This window comes from Phocoena phocoena, chromosome 12, assembly GCF_963924675.1.
Source record: "Phocoena phocoena chromosome 12, mPhoPho1.1, whole genome shotgun sequence".
Lineage (NCBI taxonomy): Eukaryota > Metazoa > Chordata > Mammalia > Artiodactyla > Phocoenidae > Phocoena > Phocoena phocoena.
The window spans coordinates 58,139,323-58,163,690 of NC_089230.1; the positions used below are offsets into that span (position 1 = coordinate 58,139,323).

At 37.8% G+C, this 24,368-nt stretch overlaps 1 protein-coding gene across 1 annotated transcript; it reads left to right on the plus strand.

Moving 5' to 3' along the window:
• Nucleotides 1-1,579: 1,579 nt before the first annotated feature.
• COQ3 (coenzyme Q3, methyltransferase) lies at nucleotides 1,580-24,127 on the plus strand. The gene is made up of 7 exons (XM_065889031.1): nucleotides 1,580-1,699; nucleotides 10,172-10,298; nucleotides 13,211-13,363; nucleotides 15,868-15,967; nucleotides 19,184-19,426; nucleotides 22,380-22,539; nucleotides 23,772-24,127. The coding sequence occupies exons 1-7, from the start codon at nucleotides 1,591-1,593 to the stop codon at nucleotides 23,990-23,992; spliced, it is 1,113 nt and encodes a 370-aa protein (XP_065745103.1). The 5' UTR covers nucleotides 1,580-1,590; the 3' UTR covers nucleotides 23,993-24,127.
• Nucleotides 24,128-24,368: the final 241 nt, after the last annotated feature.

Sequence of the window (24,368 nt, forward strand, 5' to 3'; positions counted from 1 at the left end):
CATTGATACCATGAAGGTTTACTAGGTGTCATCCATAGAGTTTTCCTATAAAAACACATAAATCTGCCACATTCTGATTGTGGTAATGTTAAGATAAAATTATCTTAAGTTTCCAATTTATTGAATATATGGAATTTTGTAAATACAAAAATTTACCAGTTAAACCTAAGTGGATGTAGTCGTGTTATCATTTCAAAGAGGTAAAACTGTGTTAGCTATAAGGGAGCACTTAATCCTTAACTTTAATGAAAAAAGTTTATATAAAATTGAATTTCAAAGTATTAAAAAGATTTTTAGTCTTATAGCAAAATAAACTGTAGACTCTGTAACACGTTTATGGGTGAGACCATGGGGATGATCTGAGAAAGATCTCACAACAGCCATACATCGCATTATAGCTGCTGTTCCTCCAGTACAACTTGGGTTTAAGTGTCATTGAAAGAGCCTTTTATTGATATTTGTAGAGAAAAGTACTGCAAGCTAGTTTTGCTTTTCTGAGCCAAACTAGTGGGTATTTAAGAGGCTTTTGTTTCCTATTGGTATTAAGGCAAATCACTGATTGCCTTTGTTGTTGAACTGAAAATGTAGTGGAGAGGCTCTGAAGCCCAGTGAGGGGAATCATTCAGAGAAAGTACATGTAAATCAAGCTCTTAGAACTTTAATCATACTTGCACTTTGCTTTTTCCTGGGATCTGTCACTCCAGCAGATATAACACATGCTAAATGTTCTTTTGTGCAGAGCTTTCTGCCTTCAGTTGGAGAGATGGTCATGCATCTTGAGGAGCTCTGAAGACAACTTGAAAAATCTGCAACCACTCTTAGGAGGAGGTCAATATTTTACTAAGAAGCCATAAGGGAAAGACCGTTACTGAGCAGTAAATTTGACTAATTCAAAGAACCCTTTACCAGTCTGATCCTGCCTGTTAAAAATGTATAATGATTTTGTCTTTGATGTTGGACATTTATCATTGTTTGTACCCAAGGAAAGGCTGTTACACATTTAGAAGTAAAATGTTAGGTTGCCTGTTCTAACCCTTAAGTGAAGTTTGCCTAGCCTGAGTGATCAACAGTTTCCTGCTATGTAATGTGTGCCCTGTCGGGAACATTATCAGGTCACTCACAGAAAACAAAATTTCAATATAGACTTCTGGCCCTCTGACATTTGAGTGCCTTGAAATGGGAAACAATTCTCTTAGGGAAGAAGTGCTTCGGATCTTTTGTAATTATAAGTTTCGGTCAGTGTCTTACAGGAGTGTCCTTGGGAGACATCTGTTAAATATGAAATAATTAGAGCTATACAGGAATAAAAGCTAGATCACATAGCTTGAAGTGGTATCATTACTGATGGCTACTTTGAGGTGGTCATATAGGAATAGGCGTAATGGAGGATCTTGAAGTTAGTGAATGACAACAGAAACATTCTATAGTTTAACTGCATGCACAATTTGACATGTTGAGCGTTAAGAGTAACGCTACAGTCACGCATCTGTAACACCCGTCACTGCGGCCATGATTAGTTTGGCTCTCGGAACCTTTCTGTAGGGGATCATTTGCGGGAGGGACCGGAAGAGGTGGATCCTTTCTGTCACGATGTTGGGAGGCCGCAAGCTGAGCTCCTCCGGGAGTCGATTTTTAGGAGCGCATAGGTCGGCGTTCCGGGGCACACAGGGTGACTGTCCTCGCTTAACGACGTCGGCGGGTGAGTGTGTGCGTGGGGGTCGCTCGCACGCAGCCCACGGCGCGGGCCGGCTGTTCTGCGCAGGCGCGGTCGGCGGGCTGACTCGGGGCTCCGCGCGGGGTCAGCCAAAGACCTGTACGTTGGGTCCTGGCCCTCGCTGTCCGTAGAACGCTCGGCCTGGGATCTTACCGTCCCTTACCCAGAGGCTGGGAAAGATAGCTGAGGACTAGAGGTCCTGGCCGAGGAGAGCGCAGCCTGCGGGCTGTCGCCATGTATCCAGTGACCTTTGTCTTAGTTTCGTTGAGCTCCTGCAGGAGCCCGCCGCCACTCTGCCGGCTGGAGTCTCAAGGTCATGTGCCTTTTTCCTTTGCCTCGGCGGGAAAGGACACCAGCTGTCTCATAGTTATTGGTTCACTTTTGTTTGTGTTTTGTTTGCACGTATCTTGCCATGTTTCAGAATTTAAGGCAGCAATATTATTTTTTGATGAATAGGTTAATTCAACACACTGTATTGGCAAATAAGATCAAGAAAGTAGCACACCGAACCTGATCCTTGTAGAAGACAGTTTGATTATTTAACTGCCAATATTAACCAGAACGTTAAGTTCATTTTTTACATGAAACTCATTTAACAAATGCTGTTTGCCAGGCACTGGGAATTTTTAAAGAAGTGATACCTAAGGGTCTCTTTAAAAAAATGTCAGGATGGAACTAAGATCAGCTTATAAAGAGCAAGAACTGGGAAACTTAAAGGCCTCCAATAGAATTGACAAGTTGTGGGAGTTCCCTGGTAGCCTAGTGGTTAGACTCCTGGGATTTCACTGCGGTAGCTGGGGTTCAGTCCCTGGTAGAGGAGCTGAGCTTATGCAAGCTGTGTGGCCTGGCCAAAAAAACAAAAACAAAAAAAGAATTGATAAGCTGTTACTCTCAATAGAGTGAAAAATAGTGCAGCCAATAAACATGATTTAAATCAATGTGTAGCCACATGGAAAATGATTAGATGTAGTGTTAAGAAGGTAAGTTACAGAAGACCTAAATAGACATTTCTCTGAGGAAGGCGCACAGATGGCCAACGGGCACATGAAAAGATGCTCAATATTGCTAATTATTAGAGAAATGCAAATCTACAATGCGGTATCACCTCATACCAGTCAGAATAGCCACCATTAAAAAGTCTACAAATAATGCTGGAGAGGGTGTGGAGACAAGGAAGGCTCCTACACTCTTGGTGGGAATGTAAATTGGTGCAGCCACTATGAAGAACGGTATGGAGGTTCCTTAAAAAACTAAAAATAGAGTTACCATATGATCTTGCATTCCTATTCCTGGGTATATACCTCGAGAAAGCTCTAATTTGAAAAGATAGATGCACCTCAGTGTTCATAGCAGCACTGTTTACAATAGCCAAGACACGGAAGGAAACTAAGAGTCCTTTGACAGATGAATGGATATAGAAGATGTGGTATATATACACAGTGGAATATTACTCAGCATAAAAAAGTGAAATAATGCCATTTGCAGCAACATGGATGGACCTAGAGATTATCATACTAAGTAAGTCAGACAGAAAGACAAATATCATATCATTTATATGTGAAATCTAAAAAAATGTTATAAACAAACTTATTTACGAAAACAGAAATAGACTCACAGACATAGAAAACAAACTTACGGTTACCAAAGGGGATAGTGGTGGTGGTGGGGAATAAATTAAATTATGAGTTTGGTATTAACATATACACACTAATATCTATAAAATAACAAGAACCTACTGTATAGCACAGGGAACTCTATTCAATATCTTGTAATAACCTGTAATGGAAAAGAATCTGTCTGAATCACTTTTCGGTACACCTGAAACTAATGCAACATTGTAAATTAACTATACTTAAATTTTTAAAAAGGTAAAAAAAAAACCTTACAAATCAGTTTGTATTATGAACTTGGAGATATATAGTGAGAATAGAGATACATCAAAATTTTAACAGCGATTATCTGAGGTAGAGTTGGTGATCTATCATTTTATCATTCGTTATATACTCTTCATAATTTTTTTCAGTAAATATGTCTTTTATAATCAGAAATTTAGAAAAAATACAGTATAAATATTTCCAAATTTTGGAATTGAACATAGAAGGAATAAATATTTGGGATGAGGGAAACTTCTTAAACAAGATATTTAGGAAGCTGTCTTGAAGTTGTCCAGTTTTAGAAGAAGTTGGAGTGGCCAAAGGACCAGCTTGAGTATCAATGAGGAGGTTTCTAGGAAACTGTGAGGTGTTCCTTGAAAAGTACAGTGTGGATGGAGGGCTGGAAAAGAGGGCAGAGAATGGCCAGGGATAAGACAGACTTTTTAGGCCATGACAAGTACACGAAAGACCACGTACACCTCCTGGGATTGACTTTATCTTCAAGACAGTGGGAAATTACGGAACAAACAACATACTCAGACTCGTCTTTTAGAAATAACACTTGGCAGCTGTGTAGACAGTGGGATGGAGGCAGACAAGACTAGGCTCAGGGAGGCCTTAGAGTAATCCAGACAATAAATGATGAATGCTGGAACCACGCCGTTGGCACAGTAGAGGGCTTGTTCACTGTCAGCATGGTACCTGATAGGTGCTGATAAATGACTTTTTGAATAAATTAAATGAAAAATTTCCCCATTCCTTTAAAATTTCAAATACCAGAATGATCACAGATTCGAGGTAAAGAAGGAATTGGTAGCATTCTATTAATACAAACTTGATTAGTTTCTCTCAGTTATGGTGAGGTAGATTTTAAGGCCCTTAAGAATTCTGGCCATACTGATGACTGAGGGACTAATTTTCCAGAAATAGGGGAGGTGAGAGGGAGATTGGGGTCATCACTGACCAGAGAGCAAGGACTGTGTTGAAATCTTTGTGGCTCAATTTCATGATAATACCTTACACAGTTGACCCTTGAACAACACAAGTTTGAACTGCACCAGTCCTCTTAAATGTGGGGAGTTTTCTCCCAATAAATATGTACTACAGTACTACATTGCCTGAGGTTGGTTGAATCCAAGGATGTGGAGCAGCAGATGTGGAGGGCCGACTGCAAAGTTATACCTGGATTTTTGACTGCATGCGTGCCTTGGCGCTGCTAACCGCCACGTTGTTCAAGGGTCAACTGTAAATCCTTATCTGTGTATCACAGTCTACATAATTCTCTGATATCTCATTTACCTACCTAAAGTCATAAGGGAGGTGATATTTGACCTGGGTCTTAAAAAATAACACAGATAGAAATGGTGGAAGAGAGAATAACTTGAGCTAAAGCCTAGAAGCACAAACTTTTTTTCTGAGGATGTTAAAATGAATTTTGGCCAGGCTGTGAGGTCCTATTAAACAAAACAAAATTTTAAAAACATAAAAAGCTCAGGAGAAAAATGTTCAGAGACTATGAAAAGACAAGACATGAAAAATGACCATTTGTCTTAGTCCATTCCTACTGCTACAGCAAAATACCACAGGCTAGGTGGCTTATAAACAAGAAAAATTTATTTCTCACAGTCCTGGAGATTGCAGAGTCCAAGATTCGGTGTCTGGTGAGTGCTCACTCCCTGGTTCATAGGTGGAGCCTTTTTGCTCTCTGGGGTTTCTTTTTATAAGGGCACTAAACCCAATCATGAGGGTTCCACCCTCAAGGCGTAATCCCTCTCAAAGACCCCCACCTCCTAATACCATCCCCTTGAGGGTCAGGATTTCAACATGTGAATTTGGGGGAGACACAAATATTCAGACCATAGCACCATTAAACTTAAAAAAAGATACTTAACTTCACTCATGATAAATTAAAACTACAGTGAGATACCATTTTCACCTATTGGATTAGCAAAGATAAAAAAAGTTTGATAATACACTGCATAGGGGACTATCAAAGTATTATCAGTGTGGGGAAACCAACACTAGAAACTCATAGTTTCTAGTGAGATTGCAAATTGGTTCAACATCTAAGAAAGTAATTACAAATTTATAAATGCACATGCCAATTGACACAATTCTTGCGGTTTTACATACAGGTACTCTCAAAAAGAAATTACCTATGTAATTCAATCTTATGTTTTCAGAATAGCAAAAAATTAGAAATAATTTAAATAAATGTACATTAATAGGGCACTGCTTAAGGCAGAAATAGAGACACATGTAGAGAACAAATGGCATTTACCAAGTGGGAAAAGTGGCGGGGGGTGGGGGTGTGTGTGTGTGATGAATTGGGAGATTGGGATTGGCATGTATACATTGATGTATATAAAAGGATGACTAATAAGAACCTGCTGTATAAAAAATAAAATTAAAAAAAAAATAGGGCACTGCTTAAATAAATGATGAGTTACAGCCATACAATGGATTACCTTGCAAACCTAAAAAAAAGGAAGTTCTTTATGCTCTATTATGAAAAAAATCTTCAAGATACATTGATAGGTGGAAAGAGCAAGGTGCAGAACAATGAGTATACTGTGCTACCTTTTGTATAAAATAAGAGAGAAATTGATACACAAAAATGAAATATGTATAAAATATCTGGAGGCTTACATGCAAATCTAGAAACATTGGTTGCTTGCAGAGAGGGAAGTTGGATACCTAGAGTCAGGGGGAGGAGAAGCACTTTGTAGTGTCCACTTTTATACTTTTTAATTAAAAAATTTTTATTTTGAAATAGACTCATAAGAAGGTGCAAAAATAATACAGAGAATTTCCATATGCCCTTCACCCAATTCCTCAGTGATTACATCTTACATAACCATAATACATTGTCAGAGTCAGGAAATTGACGTTAGTATGATACCATCAACTAAACTACAGTCCTTTGGATTTCACCACCTTTACATGCACTCATTGTGTGTGTGTGTGTTACCACACATAGAGATTTGTGTAATAACCACCACAATCAGGATATGGAACTGTTCCACAATCACAGTGAAACTCCTGGTAATACTCCTTTATAGTCAAACCTTACCACCAACCTTAAACCTTGATCTATTTTCCATTACATTACATTATTATTTCCATTATAATTTTGCCATTTCACAAGTGTTATGTAAGTGGAATCTTACAGTATATACCTTTTGAAAAAATGTTTCTGCACTCAACATAAATACCCTTGAAATCCATCCAAGTTTTTGCATGTATCAGTAGTTCATTCCTCTTGATTTCGGAGTAGTATTTCATGATATGAATATGCCACAGTTTGTTTAACCATTCATCTATTGTAGGATATTTTGATTGATTCCAGTTTGGGGCTGTTATGGATAAAGTTGCTGTGAACGTTGATGTACAGGTTTTTGTGTGGACGTAAGTTTTCACTTCTCTGGGATAAATGCCCAGGAATGCACTTGCAAAGCTGCGTGATAAATATATGTTTAACTTTATTAGAAACTGCTAAACTGCTTTTCATGGTGTCTGTACCATTTTACATTCCCACTAGCAATATATAAGAGATCTAGTTTTTTCATGTCTTGGTCCACACCTGGTAATATCAGGGATGGTTAAATTTTAGCCAATTTGATAGGTATGTAGTGGCTTTCATTTGCATTCCTCTAATGGCTACTGCTATTTAACATCTCTTCATGTGCTTATTTGCATCTGTATATCTTCTTTGATGAAATGTCTGTGTCTTTTTATAATACCCACAGCCATTTTAAAATTGGATTGCTTATTTTGTTTTTCTGTGGGAGGTTTTTTGTTTTTCTGTTTCGTTTTACTGTTGAGTTTAAAGAGTATATTTATATATTCCAGATACAAGTTCTTTATGGGATATATGTTTTACAAATATTTCCTCCCATTCTGTGACTTGACTTTTCTTTTTCTTAACAAGGTGTTTTGCCGAGCAAAAGTTTTAAACTTTGATTAAATCCAATTTAATCAATATTTTCTTTTATGGATTGTGATTTTGGTGTCAGATGTGAGAACTCTGTGTGTAACCCTAATTCAGGAAGGTCTTCTCCTATATTTTCTTCTAAAAGTTTTATAGTTTTCATTTAGATCATTTTGAGTTCAGTTTTGTATAAGATGTGAGATTTCGTTCAAAATTTTCTTTTTTGTCTATGACGTCTAATTGTTTCAACACCGTTTACTGAAAAGACCATTCTTCCTCTTTTGAACTGCTTTTGCACCATTGTCAAAAAAGCAGTTGGGTGAATTTTTTTTTTTTTCCTCTCTCTGGACACTCTTGTTGCATTGATATTTCAGTCTGTCTCTCCTCCAGTACCACACTGTCTTGATTACTGTAGCTCTATGATAAGCCTTAAAATTGGATATTTGATTTCTGCAGTTTTATTCTCCTTTTTAACATTGTTTATTCTGTCTCTTTTGATAGAAATTGTGTCAAACATATAGATCAATTTGGGGAGGATTTATGTTGACTCTTCCAATCCATGAACATAGTATGTTTCATCATTTACTAGGTTGTCTTTGATTTCTTTCATCAGCGTTTTATATAAATTTTCAGCATACAGAATCTGAACATGTTTTGAGGGATTTATACAACAATGGAAGTATTCTTTCTTGGACTGATTTTAAATAATAGAGCATTTTTTTTTTTTTTTTTTTTTTTTTTGCGGTACGCGGGCCTCCCGCTGTTGTGGCCTCTCTCGTTGCGGAGCAACAGGCTCCGGACGCGCAGGCTCAGCGGCCATGGCTCACGGGCGCAGCCGCTCCGCAGCATGTGGGATCTTCCCGAACCGGGGCACGAACCCTTGTCCCCTGCATCGGCAGGCGGACTCTCAACCACTGCACCACCAGGGAAGCCCAATAGAGCATTTTGAATTTTGCTTTCCAGTTGTTCATTGTTAGTATATAGAAACAATTGACTTTTTTGTGTGTTGAATTTGTAGTCTGTTACCTTGCTGAACCGACTTATTCCAGGAGCTTTTTATTTTTATTTATTAAAGATTTCTTGGGATTTTATACATAGACAATCATATCTGCAAATGGGGACCGTTTAATTTCTTCCTTTCCATTCTGTATGCCTTTTATTTCCTTTTCTTGCCTTATTGTACTGGCTAAGATTTTTAGTAGTACATTGAATAGGAGTCATGAGAATGGGCATTCTTGCCTTGTTCTTGATTTTAGGTGTAAAGCACTTAGTCTATCACCATTAAGTACTTTGTGAGCTATAGAATTTTTATGGGTGTTCTATCAGATTGAAGAATTTCTCTTTTATTCTTAGTTTGCTGAGAGGTTTTAGTCGTAAGTGGGTGTGGAGTTTGTCAAATGTTTTGTCCACATTAATTAGTAAGCTTATGTGTGTTCTTCTCTCAACTATTAATATGGTAGATTACATTGATTGATTTTCTACTCTTGAACTAGTGTTGCATAGCTAGAATAAATCCTACTTGGTTATGCTGTATTTTTCCTTTTATATGTTGCTGGATTCTGTTTACTAATTATTGAGAATTTTTGTGTCTGTTCATGAGAGAAATTGGTCTGTTGTTTTCTTTGCTGTACCATCTTTGTCTGGTTTTTGCCAGAGTAATTTGTCTTCTTGGTGGATTCTCTCTCTCTCTCTTTTTTTAAATTGAAGTATAGTTGATTTACATATGTAAATGTAGATTTATATATAGATGTAAATCTATAGATTTACATCTGTATATGTCGGTTATTACATGTATATATAACCTATATATCCTTTATAGGTTATTACAAGATATTGAATATAGTTTCCTGTACTATATAGTAAATCCTTGCTGTTTTATCATAATGTGATGTCCCTGGTAGTTTTCTTTGCTCTAAGGTCTACTTTGTTTAAATGTTTATTGAACAACTGAATGTTCTGCAGCAGAGTAACTAGTTCATAAAGCAGGTCCCTGTGTAAGTTGGAACATATAAACTGAATGACTATTTATTTCAGGAGATATATATGTCTATAAGTGCACATTTTTTTTCCTCTGTAAAATGTGTTGAGCATACATATAAATCCATTTCATGTAGCTAACATGAAAGTGACATAATTTGAACTGGTTTTGATAAATAATCTCAAAATTAATATTACCCTAGTTTGTGGGAATTCCCTGGTGGTCCAGTGGTTAGGACTCTGCGCTGTCACTGCTAAGGGCTCGGGTTTGATCCCCGGTTGAGGAACTAAGATCCCACAAGGTGTGTGGTGTGGCCAAAAAAAAAAAAAATGACTCTAGTTTAAAAGGTAATGTAGTTTTAATTTGAATATCATTTTTAATAATTTTGTGTGGCATAATGTGTATGTAAAAACAAACGGCATGAAAAACGTTACCATAGGCATTACTTATTTTTGATGATTATTATTTCAGAAATGTCTGATTGGAGTTAGATGGCAGAATGCAAGATATTTATTTTATAATTTAAAGTAAAATCTAAAATTAAGGGGAAAAAACCCTTTTGTTTATCAACTGTAATATAAGATTGCTGTATAAAATAGTTTCTTCAATTACATGCATATCAGGGATTCATACTGTGCAATGCTTTCTCTAGACATTTAATTTTCTTTTCTCAGCTTATTCAAAAAATCAGCTCAGTTGGACTCTACAAATTAAACCATCGGTTTTCAGTGAATACAGAATCATGTGTTTCAAATCCTATAGCATGACTTTTGCGTGCCTGAATAGGATGAAAAGTTACAGGTAAGTTTATTCATTATTGTGGCAAATATTCACATAATTATGTGCAAAAATAGTTTAGTATTGATTGTGTTTAATAAACTTTGTCAGTAGAGCTCATGTGGTTTGATTAAGGTAGCTTTTATTTATTTAAATATTCTTATTTTTCCAACAGCTTTTAAATTTGGGAAATTTCAAACCCACAGAAAATTTGTAATATAGTATACATCCAGTGCGTGCCTTTCATCCATATTTAGCGATAGCTTTTATTTTATTTTATATATATATATATTTTTTTGCAGTACACGGGCCTCCCACTGTTGTGGCCTCTCCCGCCGCAGAGCACAGGCTCTGGACGCGCAGGCCCAGCTGCTCCACGGCATGCGGGATCCTCCCAGACCAGTGCACGAACCTGCGTCCCCTGCATCGGCAGGCGGACTCCCAACCACTGCACCACCAGGGAAGCCCCCGATAGCTTTTATTTTTAATGCAAGACTATATTACTCAGAGAACTACTTTTTACTTCCTCATAATATCCTAATGACAGGACACAAATAACGCAGTGCTTAAATCATAAATGATTTGGGTGTAACATAAATATAAGGTGGTTAAGTATACATTCTAGATAGTAATATTGAATCAAAGTAATATCTTTATGTATTCATATATTAGAAACCAATTTCTAACTTTGTGAAAAATATTGCATTGTGTTAAGGTATGAGCTCTGTTCTCCAAGTGCATGCTCATAAATGAACTGGCTCTTTTAAGACTGGATGTCTGTAAAATCATTCTTAGTCAACTGAGCAACCACCTACTGTTAACTATTGTAAGTTAGTCCTTTTTTTTTCCGGTACGCAGGCCTCTCGCTGTTGTGGCCTCTCCCGTTGCGGAGCATAGGCTCCGGCCGCGCAGGCTCAGCGGCCATGGCTCACGGGCCCAGCCGCTCCGCGGCATGTGGGATCCTCCCGGACCGGGGCATGAACCCGTGTCCCCCGCATCGGCAGGCGGACTCTCAACCACTGTGCCACCAGGGAAGCCCAAGTTAGTCCTTTTTTAAAAAAATTTATTTTATTTATTTAATTTATTTTTGGCTTCGTTGGGTCTTGGTTGTGGCATGTGGGATCTTTCGTTGCGGCACACAGGCTTCTCTCTAGTTGTGGCGTGCAGGTTTTTTTTTTTTCTCTCTAGTTGTGGCGTGCGGGCTCCAGAGCACGTGGGCTCTCTAGTTGAGGTGCGTGGGCTCAGTAGTTGTGGCAAGGGGGCTTAGTTGCCCCATGGCATGTGGGATCTTAGTTCCCCGACCAGGGATTGAACCCGCGTCCCCTGCGTTGGAAGGCAGATTCTTTACCACTGGACCACCAGGGAAGTCCCTGTAAGTTAGTCCTTGATTACTGAGGCTTTGCATGAAGCATGAAAAAGAGGGTAATATTCATAAAATAATATTAAAGAAGAGTGATATTTAACTCTTAAAAGGATATTAAGTAATCAATATAGAATGTACTCTATGTAGCTTAGAAAAACGTAGTAAAATTTAAATGGCATTACCTATGCTAATGTAGCAACCTATTCTCTTTTACCCAAAAACCTCTGAAGGATTTTCCTATCATGTACTTTGACATGGGACCTGGTGTAGTGTCTGTCTGATCCCCATTTAGTCCCTGTTTGATTCCATTTGATTAAAAAATATATTTACGTGAATTATATACTTTTCTGGGCCTTCTCCTTCAGACTATTTATTTGACACATGTTTCCCGAGCACCAACTGTGTTTTAGGAACTGTGCTTGTCACTAGGGATAAAATGGTAAGCAAGACAGCTTATGTTCCAATGGAGAGACATGATCAACTAATCACATAGGCTCACAAAGAAGTACAGAGTTGTATAGGAGTTAAAATAGGACAGTATTAGATGACATTCCATTTAAACTAAGGTCTAAAGGATGAGAAGAAATTAATTAGGTGTGTAAAGGAGGGAAGGGGGAATGTGAGAACAATGTTCCAGACAGAGGGAATGACATGTCCAAAGTATCTGGGGAATGAACAAGCATTGCCAATTCAAAGAACTTAAAGAAGGCCCATGTGGCTGGAGTGGGGAGGATGAAGAGAGGAGTGGGAAGTGACTTTGGAGAGGGAAGAAACTGGGGACCAAATAATTCAGAGTATTGTATGCTATGCTAAGGATTTTGGTCTTTTTCCCAATGTCACTGGAAAGCCATGGAAGCATTTTAAGTGGGAAAATAGCATGATCATATTTATATTTCAGAACAGTCACTCTGGGTGCATTGTGGGGAACAGATTAGAGGGGGATGAAGTCCTAAGAAGGCCAACTAAATAGAAGGCTAGGACAATAGTTCATGCAAGAGATGACGGGAGCTTGGATTAGTATGATCAAGCAGTAGAAATGGAGAGAAGGCTGAGGCATCTGAGTTCAAATCCTGGCTCCACCACTTAATCTCTCTGAGCCTTCCTTTTCTTGTCTGTGCACTAGAGATAATAATAGTACCTACCTTATGGAGTTGCTGAGGATTAAATAAGATGACATATGACATATAGGGATTTCTTAAACAAGCAGTACCTGGTATTTAGTAAGTATTCAGTAAATAGTTACTACTACTACTACGTGACCCAAAAGGCCAAGTTTTATAAAGTTTCATTTTTGTTGTAACTTACTTCGAAAGCAAATTGATTTGTTTCATCTGTGACTATATATATATATATATATATATATATATATATACACACACACACATATACATATATATATCTATTTATAAGCAATGTGATTATAAGAAAACTTGTTTCGAAGCATCAAAAATGAGCGATACATATATTTAGAGTCTAGTAAATTGCAAATTAGAATATCTTTCTACTTAATATATCCCATGTTACATTTTTTTAAATGGCAGTTTTTGCCTGGCTCTTCCTTCTGACCTCTTAGACTCCCTTGGACAAGACTGTACAGTACTTCCCGGACCACTGTAGACAGCAGTGAGGTGAAGACCTTCCTGGCCTTGGCGCACAGGTGGTGGGACGAGCAAGGAGTATATGCACCTCTTCACTCTATGAATGACCTGAGGGTGCCGTTCATTAGGTAACATTACAGAAATTCTAGATCTTTTAAAATACAACTCTTTTCAATAATTCATTTTCTTTCGAGTTCATTTTTCTCTCGGTTTATGCCTAGGTTCAAAATGCTGCATTTTAACTTTGCTTTAGAAATTAGGGAGATTCTCTTCAATATCCATTGTTTGACACTATTAATTTTTTTTTTTTTTTTTTGCGGTACGCGGGCCTCTCACTGTTGTGGCCTCTCCCGTTGCGGAGCACAGGCTCCGGACGCGCAGGCCCAGCGGCCATGGCTCATGGGCCCAGCCTCTCCGCGGCATGTGGGATCTTCCCGGACCGGGGCACGACTCCGTGTCCCCTGCATCGTCAGGCGGACTTTCAACCACTGCGTCACCAGGGAAGCCCTACATATTTTTTAAAATTTGTTTTATTTACTTATTTTTGGCTGCATTGGGTCTTCGTTGCTGCACACGGGATTTCTCCAGTTGTGGCGAGCAGGGGCTACTCTTCATTGCAGTGCACAGGCTTCTCATTGCGGTGGCCTCTCTTGTTGCGGAGCACAGGCTCTAGAGCACAGGCTCAGTAGTTGTGGCGCACAGGCTTAGTTGCTCCGTGGCATGTGAGATCTTCCCGGACCAGGGCTTGAACCCATGTCCCCTGCACTGGCAGGTGGATTCTTAACCACTGTCCCACCAGGGAAGTCCTGAAACTATTAATTTTTTAATAGCATCACTCGAGTTCTACACTGTTTCATAAATTAACTTGAAGTATTTTTGGATATTATTGAGTTAATTAGAATTAAATCCATATGAAAAGGAATTAGGGTCCTATGGCATCAAGGTCATTTTATAGCATCTTTGGCCTTTTAGGCAGTTCTGATAAAGGGAATAGTACTGAGAAAGTTCAATTCAACAAATATTTTTTTGAGAACTTACCTTGTACAGAGCGTGGGGGCTGGAATCTGTAAAAGCTACTGAGATATTCATCATTCAAAACACAGTCTGTGTGTTTCCGGAACTTAGAGTTTGCCATGGGAGATAAAGGCAAGGGTTCATCAGACTCCACTTAGCAAGACTCCACTTATCAATTGTTCATTCGTTCTTCTGTCCATTTATTTATTTATTTATTAGACATTTTTGAGCAGCCGACATGGGCAAGGCAGTGTGATAGACACAGAATATCAGATTCAGACTGCCCTCAAGGAACTTCCTGATTGGTTTTTGCTGGTTTTATCAGTGCAGCAAAAAGGAGAATATTGGCACATTCTTATTACCACTGAATTAGTGGATCATTGAAACACTAAGGCAGAGCAAAGCAGAAATGTCATTCTGTTAGGCTAGATCAGTGGTTCTCGAGGTTAGCCCTGGACTAGCAACATCAGTATCACCTGTGATCTTGATAGAAATACAAAATTCTCAGGTATCACACTGGACCTACTGCTTTGGGGGGTCAGCAGTCTGTGTTTTCCTTCCAGGTGATTCTGATGCACACTCAGCTTGAGAACTACTCTGTCCCAACTAATGTGACACTACTAGTTAGACATCACACTAGAAGAGACCATCCAGGGCAGTCCAAATTATGGTTAGAAGCTTAGATTTTATTCTGTTCATAATTAAAACCATTGAAAGGGAGCAATGTGATCTAAACTATGATATAAAGAAGTCATTTTGGCCAATGTGTGAAGAATGGATTGGATTTCATTTGAAATGGGTCCTTTCTGTATATTATAACGTTCTGAAATTATCTACTTAACCACTATCTAGGTTTTTCTTAGAAGTCAGTTAATTTGAATAGCAATAAAAGATTTCCTAAGATGCCCTTGTTATATATGACATTTTAATATAAGTATAATTAGAATTTGTATGTAGCCCAACTTAAAAGTTTAGTTTACGATACTGTTAGCTCTATATATCTGTGTGTGTATATGGGTGTGTGTGTGTGTGTGTGCTTACATTTGTGTATGTGGGAAAATATTGCTATGATTATCTTAGAATTAAGTTTACTTGATTTGGGTGCCTGTTTACATGAGCATGAAAACACCACTAAGAAGATGAAAAGTGACTCAATTTAGAAGGGAATGTAGGCAAATTCTGCAAATATAGATCTCCAGTCTGCTTCTACCAAACCCTGTAAAATAACCTATTTGTTGCTGATATGAAATGGGTCTAGCAAGTACTAGCAACATAGCTAATAATACCTCAGGTGACATGATATCTCAAGTGAATAAAATTAGGTTAATCTAAACTAGATTGTTTTTAAAGTTTTTCTTTAGATTATTACTAAAGTAATAGTTAAGTCATAATTATTAGTAGATTATTTCAAGAACTTTAAACCTCCTGCTTCTGACTACTAAAAATATCTTATAAATTAAGAATAATGTCATTTTATGCTGAAAATAAAAGTTTTTTTACCCCCAAAATCAAGTCTATTTAAAAAGAGAGTTTAATATTTCTTTGAAAATTATGCACTTTTAAGACTTTATTGATAAAATTAATGATTTTTTAAATATATTTTGAATTTTTTTAACAGAGACAATCTTTTAAAAACAGCTGCTGATCACCAGCCAGGAAAACCTTTGTCTGGGATGAAGATTCTTGATGTTGGCTGTGGTGGTGGATTGTTAACGGAGGTAAGTGATTTACAACTTTCCTGACATTTTTCTTTTATTTTTTTAAAAGGGAACTTTATTTTTATTTATTTATTTATTTATTTCTGGCTGTGTTGGGTCTTTGTTGCTGTGCGGGTGTTCTCTTGTTGCGGTGAGCGGGGGCTACTCTTCATTGCGGTGCACGGGCTTCTCATTGCAGCGGATTCTCTTGTTGCGGAGCATGGCCTCTAGGTGCACAGGCTTCAGTAGTTGTGGCACGCGGACTCAGTAGTTGTGGCTCTCGGGCTCTAGAGCGCAGGCTCAGTAGTTGTGGTGCACGGGTTTAGTTGCTCCGCGACATGTGGGATCTTCCCGGACCCGGGCTCAAACCTGTGTCCCCTGCATTGGCAGGCGGATTCTTAACCACTGAGCCACCAGGAAAGCCCAGCTTTCTTGGCATTTTTAACTGGGGAAAAAAAAAATTGAGAAAAAGTGGGCTTATGCCTCTTTTATCCTTTTAACAAATAATATTGTTCATTTTTAAAACAGGAAGTGTATAATGTTTTTAATATTTTTATGATTATAAACTAGTACATGCTTTTTACTTTCTTAAAAATATATAAATATTCCATCTTAGAATTTAAAAAAGACATGAAACCTCAGATGGGCCCTAATGATGCCAAATTAAGGCACAAACATACATATCATGATGAATACCAGAGAAAAAGAGAAAACTCAAAGAACTCCTAGTGAGGAGGATAGATTACTTACATGGAAGAAATAATTAAACTGATAGAAGACTCTCTGTTGACACTATTAAATGCAATATTATTAAAGACAATAAAACAAAACAAAAATATATATATAAGTATTTCAGAAAATTATAGTGAGGATTTATTTTTTTTTACACAAAAATGGGGCACTGGTATAAATAAATAAATGGGACCTAATTAAACTTAAAAGCTTTTTCACAACAATGGAAGCCATCATCAGAACAAAAAGATAACCTACTAAATGGGAGAAAGTATTTGCAAATGATATGATTGATAAGGGGTTAATATCCAAAATATATAAACAGTTCATACAACTCAACATCAAAAAACAAACAACCAGGTTAAAAAACGAGCAGAAGACCTGAGTAGACATTCTTCCAAAGAAGATATACAGATGGCCAATAGGCACATGAAAAGATGCTCAACATTGCTAATCATCAGAGAAAGGCATGTCAAAACCACAATTAGATATCACCTCACACCAGTCAGAATGGCTATCATTAAAAATTCTACAAATAACAAATGCTGGTGACGATGTGGAGAAAACAGAACCGTAGTACCCTGTTGGTGGGAATGTAAATTGGTGCAGCCACTACAGGAAACAGTATGGAGGTTCCTCAAAAAACTAAAAATAGAACTACCATATGACTGAGCAGTTCCACTCCTGGGTATACATCTGAAGAAAACAAAAAAACTAATTCGAAAAGATACGCGCACCCCAATGTTCATAGCAGCACTATTTACAAGAGCCAAGATATGGAAGCAACCTAAGTGTCCATCAACAGATAAGTGGATAAAGAAGATGTCACACACACACACACACACACAGGAATAATAGCCATAAAAAAGACTGAAAATTTTGCCATTTGCAACAATGTGGGTGGACCTAGAGGGTATTACACTTAGTAAAATAAGTCAGACAAAGACAAATACTGTATGTTATCACTTATGTATGGAATCTTAAAAATAAAGCAAACAAATGAATATAACAAAACAGAAACAGATTCACAGATACAGAGAACAAACCAGTGGTTGCCAGTGGGGAGAAGGAAGGGGACAGGGGCAAGATATGGGTAGGAGGATTAAGAGGTACAAACTACTATGCATAAAATAAATAAGCAACAAGGATATATTGTACAGCACAGGGAAATATAGCCATTATTTTATAATAACTTTAAATGGAGTATAATCTATAAAAGTATTGAATTACTATGTTGTACACCTGAAACTAATATAATATTGTAAATCAACTATACTTCAATTAAAAAAAAAGCACTGGTCATTTGAATAGCTTTGGAAATTTTGTTGTCTCTTCTCTCCCAAGATATTAGGCAATTTCCGCTGGTTTAAATGCACTGATAAGCTGTCCTTTTGCACTTGCTTCAGTATCAAAATGTAACAGAATTTTGCCTGCTTTGGGGGCTCTCCCCTTCTTAGGTGCTCTAGAGTACTTCTCCCTGTGAACAATACTTGCTTTAGCTGACAGAATATTTATGCCCTACAGTTCTATTTTGTAATATCCTATCAACACAATAACTTTTTGTTTAAATGCTGCATCATAATCTTTGCTTGAAAGATATTTTAAGCAAACAGTACAGGATACAAATGTAAGTGAAGATACGATGGTGTGTGTTACTGTCAAGATCATAACAGCCAAGTTGACAGTGAGGTTAACAGAGGCCTTTGATACATAGCTAAGTTTCCATATGCACAGAAAATGTGTTCCTCATATGGCAGTGCGCTGGTTTCTCTTGACATCAATTATAAAATTTCAGGAAATGTAAAATATGTGAAAATACATCCCTTAGAATCAAGAATATGAGGTGTATCAAATTGTAAATTAGTACAATTTTACTCTATGTGTTCTATGATCTTCTCCGTGTATTATTACAGATTTATGTCTCTAAAGTTAAAATAATTTGATTTATACTTTTAGCTTATTAACTAAAGAGTTATAAAATAAATGCTATGCAGTTTTGATCAAAATAAAGGCTGTGTTTAAAAACTTGGGCATGTCATGGGAAGTGACTGAATATAAAGGCTGAAAGAAGAATTAGCTACGAAGAATCGTTTTTAGTCACAAGAGAAACTATGGAGAAAAAAATGTGCTTCAGAGAATTTGAGTATTAGAAAATTTTGCTCTTTTTACAATGACATGTTACATTTATTGCACTTTAAATATGTTAATACTGTACTGTGTGCCTGTGAATATATCTAGAGAATGTAGACAAAAATTTCCTCACTATCTTAAGCAGTTCCTGATAAGTTTTGTTGTGATTATTGTTCTCACTTTTAAGCTTTTTATTATGGAAATTATCAAACGTGTACAAACTAGAGAAAATGGTGTATTGAACTCTCGTGTACCCATAAATGATCTCCAACAATTAACACCTCGTGCCTAATCTTGTCTCCTTTTTCAGAAGCTTTTTATTGCTGACGTGCGTTCTATTTTCTTCCTGAGGGTAATGATTTCTTATGCCATTAGCCTCTAGGGCGGCTTGGGGCTTCAGTTATTGGAATTGATCCTGTGGATGAGAACATTAAAACAGCACAGCACCATAAATCATTTGACCCAGTCCTGGATAAGCGGATAGAGTACAGAGCGTGTTCCCTGGAAAAGATTGTGGAAGAAACTGCAGAAACCTTTGATGCTGTTGTAGCTTCTGAAGTTGTAGAACATGTGATTGATCTAGAAGTGTTTATACAATGCTGCTGTCAAGTGTTAAAAGTAAGACTGGCAGAGTTTACTTATTTGTGTTTTCTTTTGAGTTTGTGTATGTATCCATAGCAATAAATGTTTTATAATACTTGAAACCAGGAAGACAGGATGAGGGGGCAGCATCTCTACTGGAGATTACTTCTGCCTCTCAGCCTGCTCTCGATATCTGGGGTTTTCCAGATCTAGTATCTTGATGTCCAGGGATCTTGAAAAATGTTGGTGCTGAACACTGCAATACAAACAATAGATTTATAGTGGTATTTTTCTTTGGTGTAGTCTGGATTAATTACCTAATAGGCATTGAATGACAATTACTAAGAAATTGACTTGGATTAATACTTAAAAATAAAAAACCATTATTAGCATAAATTGGTTAGCCAGCATTTGTTAAGTCACTCTGTGTATGTGATATGTGTAACAGTTATCAGCTTATAAAAGAATACTTCATACAAATGATCTCATCAGATCTTACCTACAACCAGGTGAGGAAGGTAAGGCAGGCATTATGACCTCCTTTGACCCAATGAAGATCAGAATCTGAGGTGTCAGAGGTCACATGGTCTTTAAGTCACAGGTCACTAGGCACTTAAGTAGGGCTTAAGGCTACATCTTTTTATCTGCCCAGCGGCATGTGGGATCTTCCCGGACCAGGGCTCGAACGTGTGTCCCCTGCATTGGCAGGCGGATTCTTAACCACTGCGCCACCCTAATGAAGTCCCTACATTATTATGCTTATATAATTTGACACAGTCCTCTGAAGGTGGTTCCAAATTTTCTTTTAATAAATATTTCCGAAGTATTATTATTACTATATCAACTCTGTTGTTTATGTATTCAAGAGGTAACTCCCTAAGGTCAAGAGCTAAAAGAATTAAATGCTTAGCCTTTATCTAAATAGAGCTTTTAAAAAAATTTTAGATTTATAGAAGAGTTGGAAAGATAGTACACAGTGTTCCCACTGTGAAGGGTGGTGAAGGGTGCCCTTCACCCAGTCTTCCCTACTGTTAACATTCTACCTAATAAGGGTAGGAACTGGGGTGAGGCAGGTGTGGCAGAAAGTCAAAGGCGGCACTTGCTATTCTGTGCCAGTCCTGCATTTGCATGCCCCAGAGAGTGAGTGCCTCCTTGGATTCTGTGTCCTCAGTACCTCACTTGCCTCACTGTACTCCTAGCCCTGTATGTAGCCCATGGTATATTTCTCAAAACTACAAAATTAGTTGACATTATACTATTAACTACACTACAGACCCTGTTAAATTTCATTAGTGTTTCCACTAATGTCATTTTTCTGTTGTAGGATCCAATCCAGTATTCCATATTGCATTTAGTTGCCATATCTCCGTAGTCTCCTTCAATGTGTATAGTTTCTTGGTGGTGTTTCCTCTTAAAAACAAATTTTATTAGGTATACCTCCTATTTTCCAAGGAAAATTCCTTAATTATTTCTTTTTGGGTAGTGTCTCAGTCAGTGTGTATGGATGGAAGTTCTCACATATATTAGGGATACTGGCATCGTGGAATTTAAAACTAAGTTTTGCTTTAATGGAAAGCCTATTTTAAAAAAAATGACCAATGTTCATCACTATTTCCTTAGAGTAAGATTTTATGAAACGCAGATTAGATATTTATAAGTAATTTTTCCCCTAGCTCTACTGAGATATAATTGACACATAAGTGATTTTTTTTTTTTTTTTCCACGGTACGCGGACCTCTCACTGCTGTGGCCTCACCCGTTGCGGAGCACAGGCTCCGGACGCACAGGCTCAGCGGGCATGGCTCATGGGCCCAGCCGCTCCGCGGCATGTGGGATCTTCCCGGACCGGGGCACGAACCCGTGCTCCCTGCATCAGCAGGCGGACTCTCAACCACTGCGCCACCAGGAAGCCCACACATGAGTGATTTTTAATGAGATATTTTAGAATACTAGAGTTTTACAGAGAAAAGTTATAATGTGTAATGAAGTCGTGTCTGATATTTTAGTCTTAAGGGCACATCCCAATATTTCAGGGCCTTCTCTTATCATTTTTATTTCTGGTTTAGTGTTATTTGAGATATTTTCATACATATATATCTTAATATGATTATTTTGGAAGGGGTCTTAGGCATTTTATCTCCATCAGGTGCTAATGAGAATGTGTGGAAGAGACATTAATGTTCTTGCCATTTGTGGGAGTACATACAGGAAGCACTATAAATATAGTCACTAAAACATGGCAGACTAAACAATCCCGTAAGTGGTTTGCATTCACTGAAGTTCTTATCTTGATCTCTTTATATTCTTTATACTAATGAAATCAAAACAAAACAAAACACTTTCATACCTTAATCATTAAGGCTTTTGTCAGAGAACACTTATTGGCCTTGCCAGCCTGCACAAACCATGGGGCAGTGTGCACTGTACCAAACAAGTTAGGCAGACTCGGCACCCAAAAAGAAAGCAGTGTTGACACATTAAGACATCAGTGTGGACATGTAACAAGGAAGAGCAGCCGGATCTCATTTCTATATTTTTATTACAAATTATTTGCTATGTACAAAAGAATGTATAAATATAAACATAAATCATAGCAATGTATGATTTTAGGAGTTAGTTGTAAGCCCTGTTGCATAAACTCAGTACAGGCATCTTTAGTGGACTGCCCGTAACAATGAACTTCCCAAGAGAAAAAAACCCTCTATTTTGGTAGATTATATTTTATTCACACTTGTGGGTTTGTGTTTTGTGTTTTTTTTTGACCGTGCGGTGTGGGATCTCAGTTCCCCGACCAGGAATCGAACCTGTGCCCCCTGCACTGGGAGCACGGAGTCTTAACCACTGGACCCCCAGGGAAGTCCCCATACTTGTGTGTCTTAACTGCACTTAAATTGTTTGGAAGGAGGGAGGAGGGTGGGGGAAGCCAAGCCTTTATCTAACTGTTACTCCTAACATTTAAAATTTTACTTCTACACATATTTTTTTTTAGCCTGGTGGTTCTTTATTCATTACTACAATCAACAAAACACAGCTGTCCTATGCCTTGGGAATTGTATTTTCAGAGCAGATTGCAGGTATTGTACCGAAAGGTACTCATACATGGGAGAAGTTTGTTTCACCTGAAAAGCTAGAGAGCATTCTGGAATCAAGTAAGTATTAAAATTTTTTCCAATTTCCAAGGGCTAACTGAACTTTTAATGTGCCTATAATTATTAATCACATAACCTAGCGCTTAATGAAATAGGCCACTATTCTTTGGATGTTGGTTTTCTCTCCTCAACTAGATCATAAACGCCTTGAAGTTAGGATTAAGTATTACATCCACTTTTCTCTCACCTATGGCACCTAACCCAGGGCCAAGCAAATCATAGATGATCAATGAATACTTTTTGGCTGTTTAGTCCTCACCTGTTTAAGGATGAGGTACAAATGTCTTTTAGTTACACATCCTCAGTTTGTCCTATTGAGGCCATGCTTGAATCAGCTTATTTTACGTATTACTTCCTTCATAGTCAGATATATTTTGAACTTCCTTGTCACTTTTTTTTTTTTTTTTTTTTGCGGTACACGGGTCTCTCACTGTTGCGGCCTCTCCTGTTGCGGAGCACAGGCTCCGGACACGCAGGCTCAGTAGTTGTGGCTCACGGGCCTAGCCCCTCCGCAGCATGTGGGATCTTCCTGGACCGGGGCACGAACCCGTGTCCCCTGCATCGGCAGGCGGACTCTCAACCACTGCACCACCAGGGGAGCCTGTCACTTTTTATGTAGCGTTTTATGCTAGTTATAGCATGCCTCATAGTACGGTTATTTTAGTGTTCTTAACCTCTTTCTGGCTTGAAGGCAAGACTGTCTCCTTTTTATGCTCCCCACAGTGCCTAGCTCTGCTTTACACCTCGTGAGCACTTGATTTACCTGTTGAATTCCTGTCAAGTAATAACACTTGTCAGTTCATTTATTTGGCATTTGGTATTCCTCTTAGGCTCATGTGTGTCTCATGCTTTTTGTTCGTGTAACAGTATATCAATAAACTTGATTTTACTTGGAATAATATTATCTGTCCAATGAAATGTGGTAATTTCTTCTCTGCAAGTAACTTTGTTGAAAATAGAGTAGAAAAAATATTTTAAAGATGATTGGAACAGTCAGTTGTTGGCCAGATTTTCTAAAAACAGCTAACATTTATTGAGTACTTACCAAATTCCAAATACCGTGCTAGAGTTTATGTTCTACTGCAGTAAAGAATGAGCTGTACATGGCTACAAAGTATTTGTGCCTATTGAGTTAGGAATCCTTTTTTAATTTGGAGAGTTGCATGAGACTCTTGGCATGTGGAAGCTAAATATTTATTAAATATGCTCTGTCTGATTTTTTTCTTTCTCAGACGGTCTGTCAGTTCAAACTGTGGCAGGAATGCTCTACAACCCCTTCTCAGGTTACTGGCATTGGAGTGAAAACACCAGCCTTAATTATGCAGCTCATGCCGTGAAATCCAGCATGCAGGAACACCCAGCTCCTGCCGAGTTTGCTTTAAAGGAGGAAACAGAAGAGCTCTGCATTGAAACCTCCACCAACTCAGGTGTGCATGAAGCGCTGAAGAAATGAATTGTTTCTAAGGACTGTAGTAAAATGGCTTGAAAGTCTGATGTTTACAAATACACAAAATATACCATTTGTCTTTTGAGACAGGATCATAAAGAAAAGAAAGTCAAATAGAAAGGGCTAAAACCTTAGATAAAAGCTCTTGTTGTTTCATCTAATAGCTACCTTCAAGGGATTAGTCTATGTGATCTAGGAGTTTAAGTTTCTCAGCCTTTGTTATATAAATAGGGTATACATATTTCACTTCATCTTACAGATTATATATTTTTCCCACATGTATGCACATACATATATACTGTAATGTTTTAATTTAAGTAAATTTGTATCATCTAGGTTCTTCTTTATTTGGTTTTAGTTAAAGGCAGTTATGCTTCTGACT

Excerpts from the sequence above, each read along its gene's own strand:
- COQ3 (XM_065889031.1), top strand. The coding sequence starts at position 1,591 with ATGTTGGGAGGCCGCAAGCTGAGCTCCTCCGGGAGTCGATTTTTAGGA. Across the intron at positions 13,364-15,867 it reads CTGAGGGTGCCGTTCATTAG|AGACAATCTTTTAAAAACAG; the intron begins GTAACATTACAG and ends TTTTTTTAACAG. Across the intron at positions 22,540-23,771 it reads AGAGAGCATTCTGGAATCAA|ACGGTCTGTCAGTTCAAACT; the intron begins GTAAGTATTAAA and ends TTTCTTTCTCAG.